The 21,203-nt window shown below is 40.8% G+C and overlaps 1 protein-coding gene across 1 annotated transcript in view; it reads left to right on the top strand.

The window, feature by feature from the left end:
• elovl7a (ELOVL fatty acid elongase 7a) overlaps window positions 1–14,670 on the top strand; it is a 68,173-nt gene extending 53,503 nt beyond the window's left edge. Inside the window, exons 6-8 of the mRNA XM_068033876.1 lie at window positions 1,185–1,290; window positions 9,099–9,235; window positions 10,840–14,670. Coding sequence (XP_067889977.1) covers window positions 1,185–1,290; window positions 9,099–9,235; window positions 10,840–11,043 — 447 coding nt within the window. The 3' untranslated portion in view covers window positions 11,044–14,670. The remainder of the gene's footprint in view (window positions 1–1,184; window positions 1,291–9,098; window positions 9,236–10,839) is intronic.
• The last annotated feature ends 6,533 nt before the right edge of the window (window positions 14,671–21,203 follow it).

The following is a 21,203-nucleotide window of genomic DNA, read 5'->3' as shown; positions in this document are numbered from 1 at the left end:
AATTAATAACTATGTTGTAATGGTGCCTGTTTTCCCCAATATGGAGCAATATTGATCAGTCCTGAAGCAGATTTCTTGTGTTTAATGGTACATGAATCTAAGATAATATGTCCTGAGCGAAGTACATGTAACATCAGCGTGCTATGTCATGATGCCAGCTCAGCTCATACCATGGATCTCTCTAACTGCGCTTCTGCTCTCCTCCATGCAGCTGTGGCAAAGTACTAGACAAAGACGAGGTTTTGTTTCACACACTCGACAGTATTTGGTTTGCAGTAGTATTTTTAGAGAAAGGGGAACAGCATGCCCTTCCAATATCTAGATCAGGGGTGCCAACCTTTATGTATGGGGGGTGGGGGGGTGCACATTACAATTGTTTGCAAAGATCAAGATTGGTTTTACACTGGCACCATTTTAATCCTGCAGAATCTACAATTTTTGGATACCATTGCATATTGCTCCCCTGTTGAAGTTGTTGTGTTCCACTTGACATTCCCAACTGCAGTTTACTGTTGACCTATTATCTGCCTGTTTTAATAAAATGATGTGTTCTAGCAAAAAGTTGAATTTGATTTGGTCGCAAGTTGTTCTGCTGAATCAATTCAGCATAACGGGCAGTTCCATTTATATTGTTTTTATTTCTAGATTATGGCATCAGTTTCTCCCTTTAATGGAGGCATCCCTTTCAGGAGATTTCGGCTTTGTCCTCATAACACCCTCCTCTAATTAATCCAATTGTTGCTACACAATGCATCAACAGTACCTAACTTTAATTGCAGGAGTAATAATATTGGAACTTTCTGCTCAAAATCACTTCATTCAGAATGGCTCACCATCTACTTCTCAAGGGCAACTAGGGATGGACAATAAATGCTGGCCTTGCAAGCGACGTATCCCACGACTGAATAAAGTGAAGGAATGCATAATTGGTGGAAGCAATTTACCACAAGTGATAATTTCTTAAAATATTAAACTTTTTTGTATTTTAACTTTATTCAGCAGCCGTTTGTTTTTAATTGTGTAAGGATCTATTTTGTTTGAGTTAAAGTTCTCATCTTGATCTTGACCTCCGACTGATGAGGAAAAGCTTTAGTTTTAAAAATATAAATTCCTTGTAAAGTGGTAAAACAATTTTCAGAAGATTGAACGCAAATTGTGATGGTATTTCCTGTTTCCCCCCACAGATCTTCTTTGTCCTTCGAAAGAAGAACAGTCAAGTGACATTCCTTCATGTTTATCACCATACTATCATGGCTTTCACATGGTGGTTTGGAGTCAAATTTGCTCCAGGTAAACTTGTTGACCTGCTGTTTTCTCTTATTGCATGGAATGTTCAATCTACAAAACAGCTATGATGGTTTGGGCTTCTTAAGGTTAGACTTTCAACAATTGGCTCACTCTACCACTGTTAATTTGGAAATGTATGTCTTGGTTTGTAAGTTTGTCTAACAATTACCCTACTCAGCAGAAACACTGCATGCTGGGATTTGAATTGTAGTCTCGCTGCATCTCCTGTTGATCTAAAACATGGAAAATAGAGCGCGCTGACCCACGTTGTTACAGGCTGAACTGCTGAATCAAATTTGAACAATTGCTGAAGCAGGGTAATGCCTAAAAGTATGATAAATTGATGCGCACCCATAATCTATTAAGTGTTAGAACCATAGAATGGTTACAGAACAGGAGGCCATTCAGCCCATTGTATATGTGCCAGCTTTCTGCAAGAGTCTAGTTCCAGTCCCCTGCCTTTGCATATCGTATAATCATAGAATTGTAGAAGAAGGCCATTTGACCCATCGTGTCCTTGCTGGCCCTCCTAAGGAGCAATTCACGTACTGTCACTCTCCTGCCCTCTCCCCACATCCCTTCACATTCCTCCTCTTCAGATATTTAGAATATTTAGAAAAATTTATTGCACATAAGGAGACCACTCTGCCCATCGTGTCTGCATCTATTGAAAAACTAACCACCCAGCCTAATCCCATTTTCCAGCACTGGGCCCGTATCCCTGGAGATTACAGGACTTCAAGTGCATATACAGACAACTTTTTAAATGAGTTGAGGATTTCTGCCTCTATTACCCTTCAGGCAGTGAGTTCCAGACTCCTACCACTCTCTGGGTGGAAAAGTTTTTTGTCATCTCCCCTCTAATTCTTCTACCAATCACCTTAAGTCTATGCCCCCTAGTTACTGACCCCTCCGCTAAGGAAAATAAGTACTTCCCATCTAATCTATCCAGGTCCCTCACAACCTTGTACACTTCAATCTAATCTCCCTTCAGCCTCCTCTGTTCCAAGGAAACCAACCCCAGGCTATCCAATCTTTTCTCATAGCTGCAATTTACCAGTCCTGGCAACATCCTTGTAAATCTCCTCTGTACCCTCTCCATGCAATTATATCCTTTCTGATATGAGATGACCAGAACTGCACGCCTAACTAATGTTTTATATAGCTCCAGCATAACCTCTCTGGCTTTATATTCTATGCCTCAGCTAATAAAGGAAAGTATTCCATATGCCTTAACCACCTTATCAACCTGTCTTGCTACCTTCAGCGACCTGTGGACATGCACTCCAAGTTCCTTCACTTCCTCTACACCTCTCAATATCCTCCCATTTATTGTGTATACCTTTGCCTTGTTTGACATCTCCAAATGCATCACCTCACATGGCTGGGTTGAATCCCATTTGCTACTTTACTGCCCTCTTGACCAGTCCATTGGCCAATTTTTGTGTTGTCTGCAAACTTCTTGATCATGTCTCCTACATTTAAGTCCAAATCATTAATATATAGCACAAAAAGCAGGGGACCTAGCACTGAGCCCTGCAGAACCCAATTGGAAACAGGCTTCCAGTCGCAAAAACACCTGTCAACAATTACCCTTTGTTTCCTGCCACTTAGCCAATTTTGTATCCAGCTTGCTACATTCCCCCTGAATCCCATGGGCTTTTATCTTTTTTTAACCAGTCTGCCTTGTGGGTCCTTGTCAAAAGCCTTGCTAAAATCCATGTAGACTACATTAACTACACTACCCTCATCAATCCTCCTTGTTACTTCTTCAAAAGATTCAATCAAGTTAGTCAGACTAGATCTTCCCTTAAAAAATCCATGCTGACTGTCCTTGATTACTCCATGCCTTTCTAAGTGACAGTTTATCCTGTCTCTCAAAAGTGATTCCAATAATTTGCCCACTACCAAGGTTAGACTGACTGGCCTGTAATTATTCGGTCTAACCCTCGCTTTAAATAAAGATACGACGTCAGCAGTCCTCCAATCCTTTGGCACCACACTCGCATCCAGTGATGATTGGAAAATGATGGTCAGAGCATCCGCTAGTTCCTCCCTGGCTTCTTTTAACAGCCTGGGGTATAATTAATCTGGCCCTGGTGATTTATCCACTTTCTAGGATGCTAATCCCCCTTAATACTTCCTCTCTCCCTATGTTTATCACATCCAATACTTCACACTCCTCAACTGTAATGCCTGGGTTGTCCCCCTCTTTTGTGAAGACAGACACAAAGTATTCATTAAGAACCATACCCACATCTTTCGCCTCTACACATAGGTTACCGTTTTGGTCTCTTATGGGCGCTACTCTTTCCTTAGTTAAGTTATCCTCTTACTCTTAATGTATTCATAAAACACCTTTGGGTTCTCCTTGATTTTGCTTGCCAATATTCTTTCATGCCCTGTCTTTCCTTTCCTAATTTCCTTTCTGATTGCACCCTGCACTTTCTATACCCCTGTCAGCTTTCTGTAGTATTGAGTTCTGTGTCTGACATAAGCTTTCCTTTTCTGCCTTATCTTATCATGTAAGCTCCTTGACATCCAGGGGCAGCTTTAGATTTGACCGTCCCACCCATTTTCTTTGTGGGAACGTATTTACTTGGAACCCCTTGAATCTCCCCTTTGAATGCTTCCCACTGCTCTAACATTGATTTACCTTCAAATAGCTGTTTCCAGTCCACTTATGCTAAATCACTCCTCCGATTAGTAAAATTGGCCTTACTATAATTTGAACTTTAACTCCTGTTCTATCTTTGTCCTTTTCCATAATTTAGTTAACACTAAATGAATTATGATCACTACCACCACAATGCTCTCCCACTGCCACTCTTTCCACCTGCCCAGTTTCATTTCCTAAATTAAGTCCAGAACCAACTAAGTCTTGTTGGACTTATTACATACTGGCCAAAAAAGTTCTCCTGAATGCACTTTAAGAATTCTGTTTGTTCCATTCCTTTCACACTTAAGCTATCCCAGTTAATATTGGGGTAATTTCAATCCTCTATAATTACTGCCCTGTTTTTGCACTTCTCAGAGATTTGCTTTCCTATCTCCCTCTGACTGTTTGGGGGTCGATATTACACTTCACCTGGTGTGACAGCTCCTTGGCCCTTTCCCCATAGCCTGGGGAACCCTTCCAACCCAGAGATCACTCCCAAACTATGCAGTCATGCTCAGTCCTTTCAAAACTTGATGACTGGACAGTGCCCCAGTACACAACAGCTACGTGTGCTATCACACCCCACCACATTCTCCCACCATGTGTTAATAAACCCTTCTAAACACTTCTCCCTCCCCCATGGTGCTATCCAGAGGCCACTCTGCCCACACGCTGCTGTAAATAATTCATCCATTGCTACATGCTAGTACTGTAGATGCAATTTGCTGAACAGCTCTTTCCCCAGCACCTCCCCAACCCCCAGAAATTCATCTAACCAGACCAATCTCATAACTGCTACTAAATTGCACAAGCTGCCCTCCCCACTACTGCTAAACTGGTGATACCTATCTTTATTTGGCTGCATTATCTGCCATCATCCAGCGTATTGTCTGTTTTTTAAAAAAAATCTAAGATAAAAATTAAATCTTGTATAGGTGAAGAAACATATGCAGCTAGATTGTGCAGTAAAATTAGTCAGGCAAACGGCGCTCGCTGTAAATCAACTTCCGGTTATCGCATGTGTAGTTAAACATGGAAATCAGGAATTTGCTGTCTGAGATTCCCTGCTGTTCCAGAAGCTTTGCTAAAACAGCATCTCACCAAAAGACTCACCACTGAAGTACATGGGCCATTTGATGTTGCTGTACATGGATGATAGATACCCACCCAACGCATCGGAAAAAGTTAGGGCTTATTCATTCCAGTGTAAGTACGTTTTAATCCCCAGGCCCAGATGAGATGTATCCCAGGCTGTTATGTGAGGCAAGGGAAGAGATATCAGGGACTCTGACACAAATTTTCAAATCCTCTCTGGCCACATGAGAGGTGCCAGAGGACTGGAGGACAGCAAATGTGGTACCATTACTCAAGAAGGGTAGCAGGGATAAACCAGGTAATTACAGGCCAATGAGTCTAACATCAGTGGTAGGGAAACTATTGGAAAAAATTCTGAGGGACAGGATTAATCTCCACTTGGAGAGGCGGGGATTAATCGAGAATGGTAAGCATGGCTTTGTCAGGGGGAGATAGTGTTTAAAAACATGATTGAATTTTTCGAGAAGGTGACTAGATATGTAGATGAGGATAACGCAGTTGATGTAGTCTACATGGACTTCAGTAAAGCTTTTGATAAGGTCCCGCATGGGAGATTGGTTAAGAAGGTAAGAGCCCATGGGATCCAGGGCAATTTGGCAAATTGGATCCAAAATCGGCTTAGTGGCAGGAAGCAGAGGGTGATGGTCAAGGGTTGTTTTTGCAATTGGAAGCCTGTAACCAATGGTGTATTGCAGGGATCGGTGCTGGGACCCTTGCCGTTTGTAGTGTATTTTATTCAAGAAGGGTAGCAGGGTAGTGAATGTAGGAGGTATGATCAGTAAGTTCGCAAATGACATGAAAATTGGTGGTGTCATAAATAGTGAGGAGGAAAGCCTTGGATTACAGGACGATATAGATGAGCTGGTTATATGGGCAGAGCAGTGGCAAATCGAATTTAATCCTGAGAAGTATGAGGTGATGCATTTGGGGAGGACTAACAAGGCAAGGGAATATACAATGGGTGGTAGTACCCTAGGAAGTACAGAGGATCAGAGGGACCTTATTGTACTTGTCTGTAGCTCACTAAAGCACAGGTAGATCAGGTGGTTAGGAAGGCATATGGGATACTTGCCTTTATTAGCTGATGCATAGAATATAAGAGCAGGGTGGTTACGCTGGAGCTGTATAAAAGGATAGTTAGGCCACAGCTGGAGTACTGTGTACAGTTCTGGTGGCCACACTATAGGAAGGATGTGATTGCACTGGAGAGGCTGCAGAGGAGATTCACCAGGATGTTGCCTGAGCTGGAGCATTTCAGCTATGAAGAGAGACTGGATAGGCGAGGGTTGGTTTCCTTAGAGCAGAGAAGGCTGAGGGAGGACCTGATTGAGGTATACAAAATTATGAGGGGCATAGATAGGGTAGATAGGAAGAAACTTTTTCCCTTAGCGGAGGTGTCAATAACCAGGGGGCATAGATTTAAGGTAAGGGGCAGGGGGATTTGAGGGAAACTTTTCTCACCCAGAGGGTGGTTGGAATCTGGAACACACTGCGTGAAGGGGTGGTAGAGGTAGGAACCCTCACAACATTTAAGAGGTATTTAGATGAGCACTTGAAATGCCATAGCATACAAGGCTACGGGCCAAGTGCTGGAAAATGGGATTAGAATAGATAGGTGCTTGATGGCCAGCACAGACACGATGGGCCAAAGGGCTTGTTTCTGTGCTGTATGACTTTGACTCTAATGGTGTGATCAGTCTTAATTTCTGCTAACCAACCTCCCTGGCACTGAAAATTAACTTGTACATGTGTGGAGTTTCATTCCTTTAGATTTTAATTGTTGAGAGATTTTAAATATATATGTATTTTATTTTTTCTTTGATCAACTCAGTCTGGGAACAGTTAAACTATTATAGCTCGTGTTGCAAGTGTTTTGCTTTTAAAAAGAAAACTTAGAATTCTGTTCGTTTAAAAAAAAATCTGAAAAGGATTTTTCTTTCTCAGTGGACACTAACCTGCAGATAGTTGGAATTCCTGCAATGTTTTGAAAGGAAGTCAAAACAAAAGTTGAACTTTATGGGTGCTTTGAAAGGAAGTTGAACTTGTCCAAGGACAGGAAAGTCAGCAATTTCAAGGAAATCACAGGGGTTTGATCTTTCTTTAGAGCAGCTTTTGACTGACAGGGGGAGACACTGTTTCTGGACATGTGACCATGTTCAGAAAGATTCTTTTTTTCACCTTGGGCCCTTTAAAAAGCCTATGAATTGGACAAAGGGCAGGCATTTCAAGCCTTTGCTTTGACCTGCCTGGAACAAGAGAGAATAACCCAGAAAAGTGTTAACTCTCCCTGTAAAGGAGACTTGCATCTCTTGAAAAGGAATCCTGCATTTGAAAGGTAGCAGATTCTTATTGCCTCCAGTGTCTGCATCCATAGTGGTTCCTGCTGCCTCCTGTGTTTTGGGAGATCCTTAAATCTCAAGAGAGCTTCTACTGCTAGACTGCTGTTTTAAAAAAAACAAAGCAGACCAGTTGCTGCACCCCTGCTGAAAGACCTGTGTGACGCCTGATGCAGACAAATTGCGTTGAATGCCTACCCATCACAGACTGTTCATCAACCTCACCTGGAGAGACTTTGAGCGGCATCTGATTACTCGACTCTGGGACACCCCACCGTACTGAAAACATCCTACCAGAATGTGATAATCTCAATTATTTTTTATTATTCCTTCTATTCCTAAGAAACAGCTGTGAACCAAAAATACTTGTGATTGCACTGGAGAGGGTGCAGAGCAGTTTGGCCAAGATGTTGCCTAGGCTGGAGCATTTCAGCTATGAAGAGAGACTGGATAGGCTAGGGTTGTTTTCCTTAGAGCAGAGAAGGCTGAGGGGTTACCTGATTGAGTATACAAAATTATGAGGGGGGTAGATAGGAAGAAACTTTTTCCCTTAGCAGATGTGTCAATAACCAAGGGGCATAGATTTAAGGTAAGGGGTAGGAGGTTTCAAGGAGATTTCAGGAAACATTTTTTCCACCCAAAGGGTGGTAGAAATCTGGAGCACACTGCCTGAAGGGGTGGTAGAGGCAGGAACCCTCACAACATTTAAGAAATATTTAGATGAGCACTTGAAATGCCATAGCATACAAGGCTACGGGCCAAGTGTTGGAAAATGCGATTAGAATAGATAGGTGCTTGATGGCCGGCATGGACACGATGGGCTGAAGGGCCTGTTTCTGTGCTGTATAACTCTGACTCTATGACTTTTTCCCAGTTAACTATTTTTTTTTTTACTGCATGCGTGTGTGCATGAGGGTTAAGGAAATAAGGAGACTTTCATATATATAATTTATCTCATTAGTAGTTAAGACCTATTATTTCTTTTCTAATAATGTTGTTTAAAGAAACCTGGTTTGGTGTGCTTTATTCTGGGGGACAAATAGTGCTTAATTTGGCTATTCTTTGGTAGGTGGGAACTTTATTTGATATGCTATGATCTATGGAGTAGTGGGACTGAATTATCAGTGCATTTCTCCCGCCTTGTTCGTAACACTAGTTGCAAGATTTGCCTTCACTAATGGCAATGTGAAAACTAATGCAGTGAAGAAAATTGCCAGTTTGTTCTGCAGTAAAATTATTGCCATTAGGTGGTGCAATCATGCTTTGTGTTGTGGTTAAATTGTGGAGTGCTGTCCTGTGATGCACGATTAATAATGCAGCAGATTGTATGTATGGCTTGGGGAGTGGAGAGAACCAACTTATCCATATTAGTTGTTGCCTTGAAAACTAACTATCTATGTTAAACCACTGATTTTTGTTTTGATGAGTAACTTGGGCATTAGTGCTTTGGATAATTTGCTAAGTCTTTTTAAAATAGAATGGTTGGCACTACAGATCTTGTTCTCTGTAATTTTATTACTTTTTTCAAAAAATATTTCTATATTTAATGTAATAATTTAAATCTACAGTAACTTTAAAGCTAGAAGCTTCTTGATCTTTCTATGGACTCATGTTGTGTACCTCTAGTGTGGTAGGTTAAAAGTGAACCAGCACAATTTTTGGACAGCCAACCCAGCTTATTTCTATAACTGTTTTCTCCTTTCTCCCCTTGACCCATATAGGTGGTCTAGGAACATTTCATGCTCTTGTGAACTGTATTGTACATATAATCATGTATACATACTATGGTTTATCTGCACTGGGCCAAAGATACCAGAAGTATTTATGGTGGAAAAAGTACATGACTACAATTCAATTGGTAAGTTTTTTTTATTCTTGGGTTATGGATGACATTGGAATGCCTGCATTTATTAACCATCCATAGTTGGCCCAAGGGCATATAGAATCACCCTTGTATTATAGGACTGGAACAGTGTGGACAAGTCCAAAGAGGGGTGGCAGGTTTCCAACCCTGAAGGACATTAATAACCCAATTGGGTTTTTATATCAGCCCTGTAACTGTCTGGTGCTAGCCCACAAACTATCAGATTTTTAAAAATGCCATTTCATAACATGGAATGGTGGGATTTGCGCTCATTGCAATTAGGCTAAGGTAGCCTAGTGTTTGGGCCCAAGTTTTCCTTTTGACAAAATGAGGTGGAAATCTGCAATATTTATCCCATTTGAAAGTTGTGACTTTTTTTATCCAATTGCTAATGCTTTTTGTTTTAATGTTTATACTGAGAGAAATTGTGGAAATAAACTATCCTGGAGAGAACAAAATTATTTCAGTGTTTTCTTTGGACTTAAATACAGCCTACTCTAAATTGAAGTTGCTTTATTTGAATTGTGTGGATTGACATTGTGCAGAGAAAACTTAACTTGTATGGCAAAATTCAATGTGTTGAACAAAATAAAATTTGAATCAACAGGAGTAGACTGTATTGATGCATGTTGTGGGCACTATGACCTCTAAATTTCCAGCCTCCACTTAAGGAGACCATTATTTCTTTGTCATTTGGTTAGTTTGTGCTAATGTAATTACTTAACACACAGGTTGGAGCGTGCTACATTTAAAGATAGCATTTTATAGACAATGGACACACAATTGGACTGGCTTTTGTTACAACAGCTTCACTGTGATATCATAAAGCAGCTTAACTTTCAATTGTAAAGGGACAGTGTGTATTTCAAGATGTGTACTTTTTCTCTCCACTTTCCTCCTTTTTCTTTCCCCGTACCCACAATTTTTCTGAAGGCCATGCTAGTATGAGGCCAGACAATAGACAATGTTGGCATTTGGGGAGGAATCAAAGTATGATACTGTTGCCTCATATTTACATATGCCTTTCCAGTAGAGGTTGATGGATTAGTAGAAACTGACTTTTTTTCCCCATTTCCCAGAAATCAGATATTTAAGGGGAATCCCTCCTTCCTGTTTGGTTTGTAGCTGGTTGAAGATTTTGGCTGATGGTGTAGAAATGAATGAAGATCTTGCCTGTTTTCGTGAACAAGTTTTCATAATGAACTGCCTTAAAATATATCGAGCATGAGGTTCTTCTCCCCAAACCATATCTCAATGCTTGCTCATTACAAATTGTGCTTTCAAATATAGCTGAATTCTGTGTTTAATGTGGTTTATCTACAAACCTTCGCAGCTGAGTGTTACCTTGCTACGACTGTCATTGCTGGAATTATATTGCTATATCTATTTTAAAGGATCTACTTGAAGACAAGTTGACTTAAAAACCTGTTCTGACAAAAAATCATCAACTTGAAGTGTTAGCTTTGTCCCTCTCTCCACAGATGCTGCCTGACCTGAGTATTTCCAGCATCCACAGTATTTTGCTTTTGACTAAAAATGTCATGCCAGAGAGATCTAGTTGCAACCAATTAACTAGCTTATTTTTCCTCAACTTTCAGATCCAGTTTGTGATGATTACTGTCCATATTGGCCAGTTCTTCTTCATGAAAAATTGCCAGTACCAGTATCCAGTTTTTCTCTACATAATATGGCTTTATGGAGTTAGCTTTATGATTTTATTTCTCAACTTCTGGTACTATGCATACACAAAGGGTCAAAGATTGCCAAAGAACGCTATGCACAAGTTGAAGAAGGAGCAGTAATAATGTTAACTGGATTATATTTGACTTGTACTTCATGCTTTAGACAATAATGAACATGTATTACACTATGTTGTACATAGTGTACTTTTTTTAAAAACTGGATAATATGGATCTGTTTCTGTGATTGTTTCTGAAGTTGATTTATCAAAGTAAGCTACCAGATAGCTGCTAAATTTGTAAAATAAGTCAAACCTCTTTAGAATCTGTTGCCACGCTCACAAAGTCAATCCTTTGCCCTGTGTTAACACATCACCTGCTGTATTGTGGATAGATCCAACTTCTAATACTAATGTGTTTCCATCCCTTCCCTCTTCCTTTGCTGATTCTGTGTAAAATGATGCAAATGAGCCTTGTGCATTGTTACTCTGCATGTTTGACCTTGATGCTGTGCTGAGTTGTTTTCCTTGTGTCAATAGGAGAAGTGCAGTATTGTGCTGCTGATCCTATTTTGGCAGTAATGACGCAGTTAGGCAACTCTGATCTCACATTAGGTTTGCTCTGCATGGCTACAGTGTAACTGAGGTTAGTACAAATCCTCTTGTTTTATAAATACTTTAACGGACAGGGTGGAATCTGGCAGGTCAGCTTTCTATTTTGTTTGAAGGCTTTCTTGTGTCCTGTTTAATGTTGAAAAACAGTAATATGGTTAAATCTCTCAGTTTCGGTATGCATTGGGGCTCTGTCTTTCCCTGTTTAGGTTGTGAGTGGATAATATATAACTCTTTGCTTAGATTGTGATGCTGGCTTTTTTTTTTGAGGGAAATATGAATTTTCCACATTGCTAGTGCACATTTCTGTAAATGACTTCTTTTTAGGAAGGAAAGAAACTCCCATGTAGTCTAAATAAGTTTAGAAATATTTGGTTTTGTTTTGATAGCCTTTTAATTAAAAGAACTTGCAGTAAACATTGTGGGAATGCAGAGCTCTCCTGTGCCCAGCTTTATGTAGCTGTCTTCATTATTGAAAGTAACCTGTGACTTCCAAGGTGTATGTGGATATGTGCGTTTTTAAAGTTGCAAAAAAAAAAATTTTTATAAAAGCCCCCCCCGCCACCCCCCCCCAAACGCGCGCACACAACCTTTATTTGCTGGTGATGCTTGTAAATGTGTTTAGCTGTTGCTTTGGTAAATGGCAGAAGATGGTGTTTAGGAATATTAGTAGGAAGTTGTGGAAATTTAGGCTTTTGCTTTATTTCTGAAATCTTACGCCGGTGGCAGTTTTAAAATGTGAATTGATAGTTTTGAGGTGCTTTAGGTTTAGATATGTTAATCACAATGTTTGCTTAAATTATTTTTCCTTGAATATTAAGGAATGTTTGAATATTTCAACTTCTTGTTCATAGTTAGATACTGTAGCTTTTTACTAAATGTGTCATTCTATGGTTAAAATGTTTTTCACTAATTGGCTTTCTACATGAGGTCAGTTACCATTATCTCCATTTATTTTTCTTTCTGTATCCCTTTCCTGCTCAAATGTCCCTTTGTACAGTTATAGGGATAGGTGTTTGGTCACTGAACAGTTGGTTATATTTATATTCCAAATAAGAGAACTGTAAGCACATTTCTTGCCCTATTCACGGAAGAAAATATTGGACAGGTCTTTCACCTACAAGTTTAAAATTCTTAACTGAAATCAAAAGTTTTCTATAACACACATTTTTGAAGTGCACATTGAATTCCTTTTTACCTCTGAGAGGTGTTTTGAATCCAGAATGGGATCAAAAACACCTTTCCTGTTTGTAATGGTTATAACTGAAGTATGTTTGGGAAGTCCTTGCCTGGTTAGCAGAGCCACAAAACTGAGAATTTCATGATGGCGTTCAAAGAGGACATTAGGTTGGCTGCTACAGGAAATGGAGAAGTTACTGTTCTAATAATGGACTGTATTTTGAGATTTGGTTAAAAGTATATTTTGGAGATGCAGTTGAAGCAACTTTGGTACCTGTGAAAGGAACATGTATACATCTCCAGCACCAGGCTTCCCTTGTAACATTTTTAATGCTTAAAGGTGCCAAAAAGGGAAGAAATTTCCCAAAATTTTATTCTAGTTCTAAATTAACTTTGTTCTTATTACACTTTTTTTCAGCCTGTTATGTAGTATACTATATTTGGGGTTTCAGAGGAGATGAACGCATAATTATCCAACCCAGACATTGCAAGCAAGGGGCTGGATGCCACTTTTTGTTTTAATAGGGAGTGCTGTATTACTAGTTGGAAATTCACAATAAAAGCACTGTCGTGTAGTAATGTGAATTGAGTAAATTGGAAATGTTTAGCTTTCTAAAGAGGGTTGGATTTTACTTTACCATTTTTAAACGTAAATACCTTTATTGGTCTAAAGCGATTACAACTTGAAGAAAAATGCAGTTTCTTACAAATTATATATGAAACCATGGTTGGTGGAAAAATACTAATGCAGATGCTTGTTGAGACTACCACAAGTACATCAAGTAAAATATTGAAGAAAAACATATGATAGGTCCAGAAATCTGTACCTTGAAGTTTCTCAAATGTTGTACTCAGTCATCATAGCAGAAGTGTGTTGTATTCCAATTTTAGCAAGTGTTTCCAAATGAATTAATTTTTGTAAATGGTAGTTCTTGCACTGATGTGCCTTAAAATCATGATTTATACATTCTTATTAAATATTTGCCATTAAATCTCGATTTTGTGTTTTGTATTCTGACAAGTGAAGTGTTCATCCTACAGCACCAACTCCATTCACTTAATGCCTTTAATATGTTTTAAAGTCCCAAGACATAGCAAAATGGGTTCTGAGCCCGGAGGGTGATACAGGTTGAAACGAGAAGTTTTAGGGAGAGGTTTAGTGATAGAATTGTAAGATTTAGGGCAATGACAGTTCTGCCACTAATTTTTGGGGTGCAAGGGGGTGTTGGTGATGGCCTTACTGAAATGGAAAGGGAAAGCCTATGTAGGAATTTAATCACTGGATGAAAATTTTAAATGAGGCTTTGAGGTACTGGGAGCTAAGGGATTGGAAAGGTGTATTGGCTGAGTCAGACTACTTGTGGGATAGCATATGGGCAGCAGAATTTGAGCAGCTATTGTTTAAGAAGAAGAGAGACTGGCCAGGAGAGTCTTGGAATAACTCAGGCTAGAGGCGGTAAGGGCATGGTTTGAGGGTTTCAGCAGCAGCTGGGCTGAGATAGGGTAGGGAGGATGATCTTTGTGATGCAGATGATATTGGTTTGGAAGCTCCTACCAGTGAACATATGAATTAGGAGCAGGAGTAGGCCACTCAGCCCCTCAAGTCTGCCCCGCCATTCAATAAGATCATGGCTGATCTGATTGTAACCTCAGCTCCACATTCTTGCCTACCTCGATAACCTTTCACCCCCTTGCTTATCAAGTGGTGGCATTGTAACTACTCTGTTTGTCTGGTAGCTCTTCAACTTGCAGAGAAATTTCCATGCTTCACCAACACTTCTCTGTATCTAAAATTATCAAGTTTTACCATGTAACTATGATATGAAGGTACATAATAGGATAACATTTGTAACTTTAAAATGAAAGCTGTACAATTAAAATTCTTATGACTGCTTGCCCTGGTCCAATTATCTTCATCTCTTTGCCTGAAGGCTACATTTGTTCTTGTTCCTTTTATATACACCACGGGCTATCAACAAGTAATGGAAATGTCACAACTATCATTCGAGTAACAAAATTGATATAGAATAATTCTCACTCCATGAATATTCCCCTAAGTGAATATTTAGTAAGTTAGTGTTTCAGCATTCATTTCCAATATACTGTCTGGGGGGGGGGGGGGGTGAAATCAGTTAATTTAATACACCAGTTACATGGATAGACTGAAAAAGGCTGGGGTAGCTCTCAGAGCAGAGAGGAGATTTGATCAATGTCAGTGTTTAAAATCATGAGGGCTTTAGGTAGAGTAAATAAAGAGAACCTATTTCCAATGGCTGAAGGGTCAATAACCAGAAGGTACAGATTTAAGATATGGGGGGAGGGGCTGGAGGGAGGCAAAATAAAAATAGGTGACATGAGGAAAAGCTTTCAGCCACAAGTGATTAGGATTTGAAATGCACTGCTGAGAGGTGCAATAGTAGATTTCAGAAGGAAATTGAATAAATGCTTTGTTACATATTGAATGGCACAAATAAAGACTGACATGAAAAATGGCCAGTTCACATGTGTTTATTACATTATTGCATACTGCACATGCTTTAACATCTTATCTCATTAACAGAACACATGAATACATTCCACTGCTTCGCCTTTCTGAAAGAAAAGTATTTTTGTTTTTTCCAATAAGATTCTTTCCAAAAGATTTTCTTTGGTACATATTCAAAAAGCTATGAATTGTGTATAAAACAGATGCCTTATCTATGAAAACCTGCATCTTACACATCTACTGTTTTGCCATCTTTGCTCCCAATAAATATACTGAAAACATGAATTGATGAGTTTTGAGTTCTTATTTCAACATTACTTGCAATTGAATGTGTTGTATAGATGTGTATGCACATCACAATGATATCAACTGAATATACCAGCATTGGTATACTTCAAAATATATGTCCAAGTGTGTGTATATATGTCTTGTTTCACTAATTACACAAGTTCAACAGTGAGATGCAAATAAGCAAATCTTTAGGGATATGCATACTTGGCATAATTACAATTGGCCTTTTTGTTTTGAACTACATCTACAAATCAAGTTTAGTAACTGGTTTACGAAACCTTCCTGATCTCCTCCTTACAGGTTTTGGTGTAGAGTCAGGTTTTGGGCTGTTTGGTTTTGGTTCAGTACTCGAAAGAAAATCCTGTTTCTTCCTCAGAAATTGGTTCTTTAGACACTGAAGTGTGATCTGATTCAAACTATGGCATGAGCTCGTGATCAAGTGGATTGTGCTTGTGTTTTGGTTCCCTTTCCAGGATCATGTGATCTACGTGAACATTTCTCACCTTTCCATCAATTTCAACTAAGTGTCTTTTGGTAGTGAATAGAGAGGTGCCGCAAGGATCAGTGCTGGGGCCTCAGCTATTTACACTCTTTTGCTGATTGCGAGAAACAGTTCAAAGGTTTGTCAAATGTATACTTTAAATATATGCAGAAGGCTAAGTAACTGTTCAGAAGCTGCCAAATGCATTCCATCATCCAGATTCTGCCTCTCAAACTTGTCAGATTTATTTTCCATCTTTTCCCCAAAACTCCACCCATTCACTTCTGTGGAACCAGGAAGTTAACCAATTCCTTTTATAAATGCTTCAACTCAGTAGTAGTCAATGCACCAGGTGATGAGTCTGTTCCACAGGTTAATGTGAAAACAACAACGGTGCTTCTCCTGCACTCGCTGTCAACTTAAATGTCCCTTGAAACAGTCCCAAAGTAATTATGGATGAGGAAGGCCATCTTAGTTCATCAAGTTTAAAAAAAAGTAAAAGCAATCAGTCAGTTCATTTTTAAGTTTTTGTCTTTCAGCTTCTTTCAGATCAAGCAGCTGAATCATACTATCTTTAATGCACGAGTCCCACCCAGTGGAGAGAAGCCTGAAAAATGCAGATTTTGGGGGGTTTTAATCACATTTTATGTAACACAGTGATGCCTCATTTGATAACAGTAAGTTCAAACATCTGAAAGAAGGTAGGCTGACCTTTAGGGTGAGATCCTTCATCAGAACTAAACATTAGCTAGTCCTTCTCTTTCAGATGCTGTACATTTCAAGTGTTTTCTGTTTATATTTTATACTAACAGATCTCTCATGGCATTGATCGTGGTGAGTTATATGCAAGGAAGGATACTGCCGTGTGGGAATGGGAGAGAGATGCACATCAAAACTGCAAGAATTTGAAATTAAGTTTGTAAGAGATTTCTCCAAAACCTTTTTTTGTTGGTACTTGGAAAAGTATGACCAGAACAATTAGATGATGTGTTCTACTTGTTAACTGCACATAAAAAAAAAAATTCTGCTTGTGAAAAATGGACCTTTTACCTGTTCATCTATTTTGGGGTATGGGTATTGCAGAGAATCTACAACAACAACTTGTATTTATATAGCACCTTTAACATCATAAAATGTCCCAATGTTCACAGAGGCATTATAAAACAAAGTATGACACCGAGACACATAGAGATATTAGGTCAGATGACCAAAACGTTTTCCTCCTTTAAGACACTCCTTAAAACCTACCTCTTTGACAGTGAGGTAGAGAAGTGGAGAGATTTAGGGAGCGAATTCCAGAGCTTAGGGCCTAGGCAGCTGAAGGCATAGCCACCAATGGTGGAGCAATTAAAATTGGGTATGCTCAAGAGGCCGGAATTAGAGGAGCACAGATATCCCCTAAGGTTGTAGGGCTTGAGGAGATTAGAGATGTGCAGGGGCCAGGCCATGGAGGGATTTGAAAACAAGGATAAGAATTTTAAAATCGAGGCTTTTCTTAACCAGGAGCCAGTGTAGGTTAGCGAGCACATGGTAAACGAGTTTTAGTGTGAGTTAGGACATGGGTAGCTGAGTTTTGGATAACCAAGTTTATGAAGAGTAGAATGTGAGAGGTGTTAGAATAGTCGAGTCTGGAGGTAACAGAGGGGAATGAGGGTTTCAGCAGCAGAGGAGCTGAGGCAGAGGTGGAGTCAGGTGATTTTAGAGGTGGAAATAGGCAGTCTTAGTGATGATACAGATGTGTGATTGAAAGCTCATCTCATGGTCAAATATGACACTGAGGTTGTGAATGGTCTGGTTCAGCCTCACAGCTGCCAGGGAGAGGGATGGAGTTGGTGGCGAGGGAGTGAAGTTTGTGGCAGGAACCAAAGACAATGGCATCACTCATCCCAATATTTAACTGGAGGAAATTTCTGCTCATCCAATCTATAGCACAGAAACCGTCCATCTGTTAATACTCCACACAAGCCACTTCCCACTCTAATTACCTCTTCCCATCCGAAATGCATATCCCTCCATTTTCGTCTCCATCATGTGCACATCATGCTCTCCCTTAATTGTGTCAACACTATCTGCTTCAACTACTCCATGTCACAACGTGTTATATGTTCTCACCAGTTTCTCTAAAGAAATTGCTCCAAAATTCTTTTTGATCTCATATCTATGCGTTTATAGAGTTGACCAAGAAATATACTAGACATCAAAAACTGCTTAATTTATTTGCAATGTTTTCTCAGAAGATCACAAGAAAATTACAAAGGAAGAGATCTGTATAGATCATATTTGTTAATCAATACATTCGAGGTTTCACCACTCACCCAAAAATGATAGCTTATTAAAGTTTAATCATTCTCTTCTAAATTCATTTTTAAATGTCCTTTTTTTTAAGAACAAATCTGAGGGTAAAGATTCCACTCCTGGCCACAGGGAAGTGGAAAACTGGGAGCAACGTTCTTGTGCTCGATATATGTGTGACCACATTACCTGTCGTTTTACATTTTTTTTTTGTATTCATTCATGGGATGTGGGTGACACTGGCGAAGCCAGCATTTATTGTCCATCCCTAATTTCCCTTTAAAAGGCTGTGGTAAGCTGCCTTCTTGAACTGCTGCAGTCCATTTGGGGTAAGTACACCCACAGTGCTGTTAGGGAGTTCCAGGATTTTGACCCAGCGACAGTGAAGAAATGACGATATTGTTCCAAGTCAGGATGGTGTGTGGCTTGAAGGGGAACTTGCAGGTGGTGGTGTTCCCATGCATCTGCTGCCCCAGTCCTTCTAGGTGCTACAGGTCACGGGTTTGGAAGGTTCTGTCTAAAGAGCCTTGGTGCGTTGCTGCAGTGCATCTTATAAATGGTACACACTGCTGCCACTGTGCGTCGGTGGTGGAGGGAGTGAATGTTTGGCAGCCCTTCCACAATCAAGCGGGCTGCTTTGTCCTGGATGGTGTCGAGCTTCTTGAGTGTTGTTGGAGCTGCACCCATCCAGGAAAGTGGAGAGTATTCCTTCACACTCCTGACTTGTGCCTTGTAGATGGTGGACAGGCTTTGGGGAGTCAGGAGGTGAGATACTCGCCGCAGGATTCCTAGCCTCTGACCTGCTCTTGTAGCCACGGTATTTATATGGCTACTCCAGTTCAGTTTCTGGTCAATTGTAACCCCCAGGATGTTGATAATGGGGAATTCAGCAATCGTAATGCCATTGAACATCAAGGGGCGATGGTTAGATTCTCTCTTGTTGAAGATGGTCATCGCCTGGCATTTATGTGGTGCAAATGTTATTTGCCACATCAGCCCAAGCCTGGATATTCACCAGGTCTTGCTGTATTTCTCTACGCACTGCTTTAGTATCTGAGGAGTCGCGAATGGTGCGGAACATTGCGCAATCACCAGCGAACATCCCCACTTCTGACCTTATGACTGAACGAAGGTCATTGATGAATCAGCTGAAGATGGTGGGGCCGAGGACATTACCCTGAGGAACTCCTGCAGTGATGTGCTGGAGCTCAGATGATTGACCTCCAACAAATACAACCATCTTCCTTTGCACTCGCCATGACTCCAACCAGCGGAGCGTTTTCCCCGATTCCCACTGACTTCAGTTTTGCTAAGGCTCCTTGATGTCAAGGGCAGTCTCACCTCATCTGTTGAGTTCAGCTCTTTTGTCCATGTTTGAACCAAGGCTGTAATGAGGTCGGGAGCTGAGTGGCCAGGGCGGAATCCAAACTGAGCATCACTGAGCAGGTTATTGCTAAGAAAGTGCTGCTTGATAGCATTGTCGACGACCCCTTTCATCACTTTACTGATGATCGAGAGTAGATTGATGGGGTGGTTATTGGCCGGGTTGGACTTGTCCTGCTTTTTGTGTACAGGACCTACCTGGGCAATCTTCCACATTGCTGGGTAGATGCCAGTGTTGTGGCTGTACTGGAACTTGGCTAGAGCTGTGACAAATTCTAGAGCACAGGTCTTCAGTATTATTGCCAGAATGTTGTCAGGGCCCCGAGCCTTTGCAGTATCCAGTGTCTTCAGTCATTTCTTGATATCATTAAGGGTAGGCGGTGGCGTAGTGGTATTATCACTGGACTAGTAACCCAGAGACCCAGGGTATTTCTCTGGGGACATGGGTTCGAATCCCACCACAGCAGAATTTGAATTCAATTAATAAATCTGGAATTAAAAGCTAGTCTAATGATGGCCATGAAACCATTGTCGATTGTTGTAAAAACCCATCTGGTTCACTAATGTCCTTTTAAGGAAAGAAATCTGCTGTCCTTACCTGGTCTGGCCTACATGTGACTCCAGACCCACAGCAATGTGGTTAACTCTTACATGCCCTCTGAAATGGCCTAGCAAGCCAATCAGTTGTACCTAACCGCTACAAAGTTAATAAAAAGGAATGAAACCAGACGGACCACCCGGCATCGACCTAGGCACCGGAAATGACAATGGCAAACACAGCCCTGTCGACCCTGCAAAGTCCTCCTTACTAACATCTGGGAGCTTGTGCCAAAGTTGGGAGAGCTGTCCCACAGACTAGTCAAGCAATAGCCTGACATAGTCATACTCATGGAATCATACCTTACAGACAATGTCCCAGACACTGCAATCACTATCCTTGGGTATGTCCTGTCCCACCGGCAAGACAGACCCAGCAGAGATGGTGGCACAGTGGTATACAGTAGGGAGGGAATTGCCCTGGGTGTCCTCAACATTGACTCTGGACCCCATGAAGTCTCATGGCATCAGGTCAAACATGGGCAAGGTAACCTCCTACTGATTACCACCTACCGCCCTCCCTCAGCTGATGACTTAGTACTCCACCATGTTGAACACCACTTGGAGGAAGCACTGAGGGTGGCAAGGGCACAAAATGTACTCTGGGTGGGAGACTTCAATGTCCATCACCAAGAGTGGCTCGGTAGCACCACTACTGACCGAGCTAGCCCAGTGCTAAAGGACATAGCTGCTAGACTGGGTCTGCGGCAGGTGGTGGGGGAACAAACACGAGGGAAAAACATACTTGACCTCATCCTCACCAATCTGCCTGCTGCAAATGCTTCTGTCCATGACTGTATTGGTAGCAGTGACTGCCGCACAGTCCTTGTGGAGACGAAGTCCCGCCTCCACATTGAAGATACCGTCCATCGTGCTGTGTGGCACTATCACCGTGTTAAATGGGATAGATTTCAAACAGATCTAGCAAAGCAAAACTGGGCATCCATGAGGCGCTGTGGGCCAT

Source organism: Heterodontus francisci, chromosome 1, assembly GCF_036365525.1.
Source record: "Heterodontus francisci isolate sHetFra1 chromosome 1, sHetFra1.hap1, whole genome shotgun sequence".
Classification (NCBI taxonomy): Eukaryota; Metazoa; Chordata; class Chondrichthyes; order Heterodontiformes; family Heterodontidae; genus Heterodontus; species Heterodontus francisci.
The sequence above is the reverse complement of the archived record's forward strand: the minus strand, read 5'-3'. Positions and strand labels throughout refer to the sequence as shown.